The sequence below is a fragment of the Aethalodelphis obliquidens genome, unplaced genomic scaffold (assembly GCF_003676395.1).
Source record: "Aethalodelphis obliquidens isolate GAN/ISIS:26980383/991018 unplaced genomic scaffold, ASM367639v1 scaffold5, whole genome shotgun sequence".
Lineage (NCBI taxonomy): Eukaryota > Metazoa > Chordata > Mammalia > Artiodactyla > Delphinidae > Aethalodelphis > Aethalodelphis obliquidens.
The window spans coordinates 16,125,872-16,136,086 of NW_020837949.1; the positions used below are offsets into that span (position 1 = coordinate 16,125,872).

The following is a 10,215-nucleotide window of genomic DNA, read 5'->3' on the forward strand; positions in this document are numbered from 1 at the left end:
AAATTTTTTAGATTATTGCTTCTGTGTAGGGTTGAGAAAAAGTAAAATGTTTTTATTCAGCCATTTAATATCTGGTCTTTAAATGACCTCCTGTACTCCTTTATTCATAAACAGAATAGTGAGACTCCCAAGAAAAGTAGAAATAATCTGGTTGATAATTTTACTTTTTCTGTAAGATGAGCCTTGCATTCCAGACTTATTTGCTTTTCAGGACACCAGACATTTTGACTATTTGACCATCTGCTGCATATTTGAAGTAAATGTCAATCCTAAGTTTTTATACCATTCAGAGGTATAAAGAGATATAAACCTGAAAAGAATGTCTGAGAGGGATTTTTGGAAGGAATGTGCTGAGAAGTTATCACTTTTTTCTTGTACTCAGCTCTCTAGATAGTCACACTGGTATTAAAAGCATCATATTGTACAATGTAGACTGTCTGGTGGCGCCCATCATGACGATACGTATTTGCAGATGTGTCTTCTAGGTGTTATAATGTATTTCAGGCATCTTTTCTCATCACAATCCCATGTAACCACTGGCATGCACTGGAGAGATGGCTTTCCGATGACTGGGATGTATTGGTGGCAGACACAAAGCTAAGACTTATATGATCCTAAAGGCTATGAGAAAATCCTGCAGTTTTCTGGCCACAGCCCAGAGGAGACAGATGAATTTTTTCCTCAATATCATGTGGCTGATTTGAGGGTTCAACACCTTCTCTAGTAGAGTTCCACATGTTTTTGGAAGTAGTAGAAAGATTACGCCTCTGGGCACCGTCAAGATATACATGGTGAATCTTGTTTGTTTGTATGCATACGTGTATTTGTATGTGCATCTGTTTATCAGTGTGCATGTGTGTTTATATGCCTGAGTATGTGTGAGTGCATGTGTGTATTAAGAAGAGGTTGAAGAATTACTTCTAAATTGCCAATTTATTACCACTAATTCCAAATGATGAAATAATGGAATGATTTACTCTGAATACCCATATGAGGAGAATGTGTTTGCATACATGATCTGTGCAAAAACATATGATGGACATCATGTAAAGCGTATGTCTAAAGTAGCTTTTATTGGAGATATCATAGAATTCAAGCATCTGCTGTGTTTATCTTTAAATTTTAATATGCTGATTTATCTTTATGTAAATGTATCAGTATGGTTGTTTTTAAGCTCTGATGTTAAGATCATGGCACTCAAAGTTTCCCAAGAGATAGAAAATATGAAGACCCTATTTATAAGTAAGCGATAGACTTTATGTCTAAGAAAAACTTTCCTGTGGATAGCATTTTAATAGATGCCTTGTTAATTATCATAATGCTTTGGTAAAAGTTTTCATTAGACTATAAACATCAGTTGTTCTATGGAGAACAGTATGGAAGTTCCTTAAAAAACTAAACATAGAACTACCATATGACCCAGCAATCCCACTACTGGGCACAAACCCAGAGAAAACCATAGTTTAAAGACACATGCACCACAATGTTCATTGCAGCATTATTTACAATAGCCAGGTCATGGAAGCAAACTAAATGCCCAGTTTGCTGGGCAGATGAATGGATAAAGAAGATGTGGCACATATATACAATAGAATATTACTCAGCCATAAAAAGAAACGAAACTGAGTTATTTATAGTGAGGTGGATAGACCTATAGTCTGTAATACAGAGTGAAGTAAGAAAGAGAAAAATAAATACCATATGCTGACACATATATATGGACTCTTAAAAAAAAAAAAAGGTTCTGAAGAACCTACGGGCAGGACAGGAATAAAGACGCAGACGTAGAGAATGGACTTGAGGATACAGGGAGGGGGAAGGGTAAGCTGGGACGAAGTAAGAGAGTGGCATGGATTTATATATACACTACCAAATGTAAAATGGATAGCTAGTGGGAAGCAGCCGCATGGCACAGGGAGATCAGCTCGGTGCTTTGTGACCACCTAGAGGGGTGGGATAGGGAGGGTGGGAGGGAGACTCAAGAGGGAGGAGATAATGGGGATATATGCATATGTATAGCTGATTCACTTTGTTATAAAGCAGAAACTAACACACCATTGTAAAACAATTATACTCCAATAAAGATGTTAAAAAAAAATCAGTTGTTCTAAAAGTGTGGTCCACATCAGGATCACTTGGGAATTTATTTGAAACACAGATTCTCAGATCACACCTCAGATCTACTAATTGCGCCCAACAACTTGCAGGTGCTTCTATTGTGGGCTAAAGTTTTTGAGAACTTCTGATGTAAGGCATAATACAATATGGCCCTAGTAAAGATATTCATACTGTCACAAATGTTAAGTACCCACCCTACATACAAGGGCAGTAAGGAGAGTAAGAACTACTTTGTTGAAAATAATTAAGGATAAAGTGAATTATAGCATTTTTATATACAAATAGTCCAACAATTATGCAGATTTAAATTATCCACCTCTGCAATCCATTGTAATTCTTTCTGGACACAGACACAATTTATTCACTAACACCAGACTTCCCTGGTGGTCCATGCTTCCAATGCAGGGGGCATGGGTTTGATACCTGGTCAGGGAACTAAGATCCTGCATGCTGCAGGGTGTGGCCAAGAAAAAAAAAAAAAGTGGATGAGATATTCACTAACACCATCCCTTATCTTATAATAATAACTTGAAAACAATACTCATTTAAAAAATCCTTCAATATTACTTCCAAACATATCCACATTTTCAGTAAATGTATAGTTTAAGGATTCAGATGAGCTGCTGGGTAAATGCAAGTACAGAAGATGGGTGTCTTTTTTCCTTCACAGTTTCCCATGACTCACTGTGTGTGTGTGTTTAAGAAGCCAAAGAATAGATATTCTAGAATGTCACTACTTAATAAATATCTATCTATATTCCACAACTTACCACATTGTGCTTCCTCCATTTTTGGATGAAAAAGACTGACATATATTATAAAGTGGAAACTTCTTCCATTATGATGGCAAGATGTTTTTCTCCTCTCAGTATTTCCAACCACCTAGTCAGGAACAGCATTTGACAATTCATCAATACAGTATTCAATTCAAATTCTAAAAAATGAATTGAGAACGTTTCACTGGGACAATAATAAACTAATGAGAATTGACAGATAATGCAATTTTTTCTTTTTTTTTGCTAGAAATGATTTTGGTTTACATAAGGAACAGTAATTCACAAGGGTGGACTGTGGCATAAAAGGGAAAATTTCGGAAGTGGGTAGCCTTCCAAAAACATCATAAAATTCAAAGAAAACTAGAGTTCACTGAAAAGAGTCTCTCCCATTTCATGCATTGGTGTCTAAAGATTATCTTTAGATTAATCTAAAGGAATCTTTCAAATGTTCAGTGTTTACGCTTTTTCTATTAAAATGCAAGCATCTCCTGGGACTGCATGCCCACTATCAGCTAACACCATGACAATGTTTGCTAAGTAAGGACTTGTGCTAATGGACCAAAGAAAATGTTCTGAGGAATGTGGGTAGTTGAGTGGACAACAAGGAAAGGATGATAACTGCTATGGAGAAAATGTAGGACACTTAGAAACAAATCATATATTTTATAATTTCTTGGAGAAACTTTCAATGTCATACTACACTAAAAATTTTTGGCCTTTAATGTATGGGATGCTGTACTGGCCCCAAACTGAAAAGAATGGTTTGTAACATACAGTGGTTGTACAATTTTTCCTTGTTTTTCAAAGTGTAAAACATTCTGAAGGTCATCCCTTCCTCCCAGTATGATTATTTTTTATTTCACAAAAATCAGTTAATTTGGAGGAGAGCGAAGCTGTATGTCAATGAATTGGTTGCAATCTCATCAGGCAATCAGACGTGAGATCAACACAGCTGTTGGAACAGAAACAGCCAGGACGATTCTAGTTAGAGGACTGTCAGGAACACAGAGGCAAAAAGCATTGTTGTCACGTGGGGTGACACCAAAGATTTATTAATATATTCCTCCAAGAGATATTTAAAATAAGTGCTATGTTTCCAAAGATTATGACACAGTGTAATAGTAATTCTTTCAAAATTGGGTGTATAAAATCTACTTTTGATACTCTGAAGCAACATATACCATATTACATACTCAGACTTTGTGTATAATATATTTATTTGCATACAGAAATATGTATTTCTATTATACATTTTATAACTCTATTTATAGAATATGTATATTAAGCATACAGCATATTCCAGGAAGATACATCAAATATGCACACAGTTCATGCTGTAGCGTGCACCCTTTTAAGAGAAGCATATTTAAGAGGCATGGTATTATATATACATGCTGAACATACATTTTGCACAATTCATCCAGCTTTGGGTGCTTCCCTAATCTATTTGCAACGCCAGTGCTGTGATTGTTGAAAGGGATACTATCAAACTGGGGAAAAGGCAACTACCAGTGAACTAAGTAGGAGAAAATAAAAGTAGATTGCATTTCTAAGTATATGTTGCCATCGTTTTGAACTCCCGTCTCTCCCGATGTCAGATGTTTAGAGTCAAAAAAGTGGTGAATGGAAAAAGAGCAGGATTATGTGGGACCTCCAGCTTTGACACTCAAACCAGAAAGCTTATCTATGTGGCTTATTATACTGATGACTTTGTCCTACCACTTGGGAGCTGACATTAAATTAATGATGAACTGGTAAAAAGGCAATCATTTCTTTTTTCAAGAAATGAACTAGCTTTTTCACATTCTTAAATTCCTCTTCTTAGAAGACCGCTCTGGGATATTTACATTATTGCTATGAGGAAAGAAGAAGTTCTTGACAGATATTTACCTTTCCAGTGAAGATAAAGGAGATGAATCATAATGTTTCTGAAAGAGGCTGTTAAGGTTTTTGACAGGAAAAATAGCAGCTCCAATAGAAAGTGAACATATCAACTGCAACCATTTTAATAGCCAACTACTTCAACTTCAATTGACTGGACACTGTGGCAATCGTAAGTGGACATTAAGATGTTGGAAACAATGTGCTATGTGCATGGTCTGGTGATTTTGGCTATATAGATGTGTCTTGTGTTCCCAGTCTGTGAATTACAAATACACCAGACTCAACGGATGACAGTGTGTCTGATACATGATTGGTGAACATTAACCTTTTTCAAACAGATGAACAATTTGCATTGATATTCTAAGAGTTAAACAGGATTATTTTCCCACTTATATAAAGCAAGCTCTCGAATCCCTTAAAATAGGCCAGGGTTTCTCAACTTTGGCACTGCTGACATTTTGAGCCAAAAAATTCTTAGTTGTGGGGTCTATCCTGTGCATTGTAAGCCGTTTAGCAGCATCCCTGGCCCCTATATTCACTAGATGCCAATAGCCCTCTCTCAAGTTGTGACAACCAACAATGTCTCCACACATTGTTAAATGTCCCCTGGGAGGAAAAATGGTCCCTAGTTGGGAGCCACTGAAATAGACAAATCCAGCAATAGTTAATGCAAGCCTTTGGATGCAGTCTCCATATCTTTCTAATCATCTACTATTTTCAGTATTCTTTCCATTTTTCTGATTCCGGTTTACAAAGCTTCCATGATGTGTCAGTCTATATTCAATTCCTTTCTTTAATTTTTGATTGTTTCTCTTTCAATAAGGTTGTGGTAGATACGGTGGAGATCAAGAATAGAAGGAAGAAAGGAGAGCATGTGATGGCAATGGAGAGTAAGAGGCAGTTGGATTCACGATGAGCTGGACTGCTAGAGAAGGCAAAAAAGGACCCAAATCCTGAATCCTCAATCCTTGAATCCAAAGAGTTCATCCCAACTAAAGTGATACGTTGACTTGAAGAAACAAAATAAAAATAAATATGGATCTTAAATGTAAAAGTTTACATTAAGGTAGAATAAAGATATCTGTATGAACTGATGCTGTATGTTTATAAATAGAAGATTTAGTTGGGGAAGAATGACTGAAGTTGTTGAAACAAGAAGTTATTTTTATAAAGGATAAGTTATATACAAAAATTATTGGCAATTTGCTTCTTACTAATTGCTCTTTTTTGTTGTTATTTGCCTTGTGCTTTTTTTTCAGCTCCCCAAAGTTTTGAGATGCCATCAGTGAGGCAAGTCACACAAAATAACTCTAATTGAAGTGCTAAAGTCTAATACTGACAAATTCATCATGCAACTCACATGGATATTACTGGTCAAGTTATCATAAAGCCCATAAATCTAAAATGTAAAATTTGTAAAGGGTTTTTATAAATTTGATTTCTATTGATTGGGCCATCTTTAAAAAATCTGATTGGAAGACTATAGCAAATATAGTAAGAAAAAAAAGTTGAGGGGTAAAAATAACTAAGTGTGAGTCAATATAATTGTATATTTATTTGGGGTACCAATAAAAAGTCTTACATAGACAAGATTTATATAAAGCGCCGTTGGGTAATCGTTTCTGATGTGACTCTTCTATGGGCTAGAATTTTTAAAAATGGTGAGAAGTGGCACAGGTGCAGCCACTTATATTCTTTCAGATTTTGCTGAGCTCACTTGGCCTGTTTAGGTATCCATAACATTTCTGCCATAAAGATTACTACTTCTATTGACAGAATTTTGAAGTTAAAAAATTTTACGGAGAACTGATGATTTGAGGGGAAAAAAAGGTGGTTTCAGTATATGTTTTTTAATTACTCTATTTTTTTTTCCCTCCATAGGTCATAGGATGGTTATAAACCTCACTTATCTGTAAGTTGAATATCATCCTTTAGCAAGCATTGAGGAGAAGGTCTTATTCTCTTGGGACTGACCCAAAAGTCATTGGTGCCACATGAATAAGTTAATCCTATTTAAGTTTCCAGATGAATAAAGCAGCATCTTCCTGCTGACAAAGGCCAGGAGTTCATGTTTACAAGTTAGCATGTCATACACAGGTTAGGCAGATCAGGTTGAAACAGGATGCCCTTTCAACCTTCTATTTTCTTATCTCAAAATTCACCCGCTCTCAGTAAACTTTCTCCAACAAGAATGACCATTGTTCAATTTGATGAAACCTCAATTTAAAAAATGACTTTGGTTTCTCAAGCATATTTATATATTACGTAGGCTATTCTATTAAAATAAGAGGCTAGTTTAGTAGAAAACCAGATTGGTGAAAATATTTCACATGAAGAATCATAAGTGAACTAAATCCTCATAGGGTTTTATACCCCCAAAGAATGTAAAAGACACAGTGGGCAGGGGTGAAATACCCTTTTTCATGGCTGTCTCCGTATTTAGTGAAAGTCCTGCAGATTTTGCCCTTACACAATGTAAAACAGGGAAGTATAAAAACCAATGCCATATGAGAAAAATAATGATGTAATGTAATTAAGTTTTTTGTTTGTTTTTGTTTGTTTGCTCTCTTTTGATGGTGGGAAAGGGAAAGGCAAAAAAAGATAAGCATTTATTATGTTGCAATTCTCCACATAAAACCAAAACAAGAGAATAATATATGTTAAACACTCCGGAGGCCATTTCTACATCCTTTTTTGATCTTCTTTGTTCACTTCGCCATTGTGTAATGGCTTTCTTTATCTTTAACTCTCCAGGTTAGTTTGTAACTGTGGCATTTCATCCTCATATGGACACTTGGGAACAAAAAAATGAAAAAAAGGAGTGAGGTTATTATTCTTTTTGTGCAGAGATAAAATTATAGATTCAGAAGCCCTTCTTCAAGAGAGTATGAGAAAGCATAGATCATTTCTTAAATCCACAGTTCCAACATGTCTCCTTAATGGTCTCCTTGCTCCTAAACTGACAGGGTTTATAAGGTACAAGTTTCAAACTGGAGCATAGGCACCATAAGAGTGTCACTGTTGGGCTCCTTAATTGCACATTCCATGATAAGACTATAAAGTGCAATGGCAGAGATCTGAAAACTAGGAGCTCTTTTATTCTGTTTCTTTTCGCCAAGCTCCCCTTGACTACCTTCTTTCTTTACAAAGATGTTTTACCTTGTGGCGCCTATGTTCTTATAATGACACATGAGAAGGTGTTTAAAGGTCTTCTTGAAGGTGGCATTACAAAGTGCATAGCAGGCAGGGTTGATAGTGCTGTTGATGTAACAGAGCCAATAACCAATTGTCCACACTGTGTTGGGGATGCAGGGTGCACAGAAGGTGTTAATGAGCACCATGACATTGTATGGGGCCCAAGTGATGATGAAAGCCAACAGAATGGCCAAGATCGTCCTGGTCACTTTCTTTTCCCGGGAAGGAGGAGGCTTCTTTTTTGCAGGCTGCTTGGTCATCTTTACAATCTTGCGAGCAACAATGTTCTGTTTTTCATTTCCATTCTGACCTGAAGAACCAACTACCTCCACGGTGGTATTAGTTGGGGTACATGAGTCACCTTTTTGGGTCTTGGTGACAATTTTGATGCATGTTTGCTTTGAGTTCTCATCTTTGGAGTGGCCCAGGGAAGTGGAAACTGTGTTTTCATCCTGGGTTATTTCATCATCTCTCATATTAGAGGCGACAGCACTGACTGAGGTGGAATCATTGGAGCTTTCCTTTTCCTCCCCCTGGACACAGTTTTCAGTCACAGCATCTCTGGGAGCTTTGCCGTTCTGGATTTTGTTGTGCTCCAGGCCATCATCACTGCCAGGCATGTTGTTGTTGTTTGGCTTCACTATCCTTCCTTGTACCAGACTTGGAGAAACTGGATCTTGATTGGCCACAGGCTCCTTTTTGTCCTTCTTTATCCTGCTCTTACTGGCTCGGGATATGTGCCAGTATAACACAGTCATGATGATCACAGGCAAATAGAAAGCTGCAATGGCAGTGCCAAAGGTGACAGCAGCATTGGAAAAAAACTGAATGTAGCATTCCCCATCCTCCACAGTTCTCACCCCTACAATGAACTGCCAGAAGAGAATGGCCGGAGCCCAGAGGATAAAGGAGAGAACCCAGGCGGCTGCAATCATCATACCTGCCATTTTTGTGGTCCGCTTGACGGGATAGGTGAGCGGTTTTGTGACGCAGAAGTATCTGTCAAAGCTGATGATGAGCAGGTTCATTACTGAGGCGTTGCTGACCACATAGTCCAGGGCTAGCCAAAGGTCACACACCACAGGTCCCAAAGGCCAGTAGCCAATCACAGTGTAAAGGGTGTACAGGTTCATGGAGAAAACACCAATGATGAGGTCAGCACAGGCCAAGCTGAACAAAAAGTAATTGTTGACGGTCTGGAGGTGGCGGTTGACTTTAATGGAGACCATGACCAGGATGTTCCCAATAATGGTCACCAAACTGAGGGACCCAGCCACAAGGACAATAAAAACCACTTCAAATGTCTTATAAGGACTGGTCAGAGCCAGGCCATTGTTAGAGGAGTTTGTTGAGTTATTCATTTTGTGTTCTCTAATCAGTAGCCAAGTAGCCAAATACACATTTAAACCTGCAGGGAAATAGAATAAAATTAACAAATACATAATATAAACATTGCTTTAAAATATATCAGATGCTCTCTTTTGAACTACAATTTTTACTCCAAAATCTTCCTTCTTTCTCCTACAAGTTTATTGTGACTACCTGCCTCAATTCCCCCTCTGAAAAGCAAAGACTTTAAATGAAGGATTCAAAAGATCCTTTCAGGCTGGCAATGTATTTGAAGTCTGATGACATTTTGAATATGTTCATATCTAGAACTGAATATCTATCTATCTATCTATCTATCTGTCATCAGTCAATTTAACTGAGCATAATACTGATGAATTGAACTAAATAAGCCAAAATTACACAAAAAACTTTCCAAAGCATCAGGAGGTTTCTGGTATAGACATAAAAATTAATAAACCAATAGGAAGACTAAATTATGGGGGAAGCATAAAACATATAACATTGTGTGTGACTTTTTCCACCAGGTTTCTCTAAGTGTTTTTCATAATAATACTGATAATGATAATAATAAAGATAATAATGATACTCCTTTTAGCCAATACATTCCCTCCAGTGAGTATTATTTTTTTCTGATCTCCATTTTACACTTGTAGTTAGTGTCACATAGCGTATTCTATGTAGTTAGCAATATTCCATATCCTGCAAAAGAAATTATTTATCAAATGTATATTGATATGATTATATGAATTTTCTGATTTTTTTTTTTCAAATCACTACCAAGTCTATTATCTTATTGTTCTTCCAGACAAATCTTTGGTACAGTCAGGCTAGAAATTATATTTGTTCAGCAGAACAGGGAACTGAAGCCCAGAAAGATTAACTAATTTATATA

At 36.8% G+C, this 10,215-nt stretch overlaps 1 protein-coding gene across 1 annotated transcript; it reads right to left on the reverse strand.

Annotated features, from left to right (window-relative positions):
* Positions 1 to 4,037: 4,037 nt before the first annotated feature.
* Positions 4,038 to 9,578, reverse strand: CHRM2 (cholinergic receptor muscarinic 2). The gene has a single exon (XM_027101803.1). It carries the CDS (start codon positions 9,413 to 9,415, stop codon positions 7,934 to 7,936), a length of 1,482 nt encoding a protein of 493 aa, XP_026957604.1. The 5' UTR covers positions 9,416 to 9,578; the 3' UTR covers positions 4,038 to 7,933.
* Positions 9,579 to 10,215: the final 637 nt, after the last annotated feature.

What these genes read in the sequence shown, in the direction of transcription:
- CHRM2 (XM_027101803.1), bottom strand. Translation starts at nt 9,415, where the DNA reads ATGTATTTGTTAATTTTATTCTATTTCCCTGCAGGTTTAAATGTGTAT.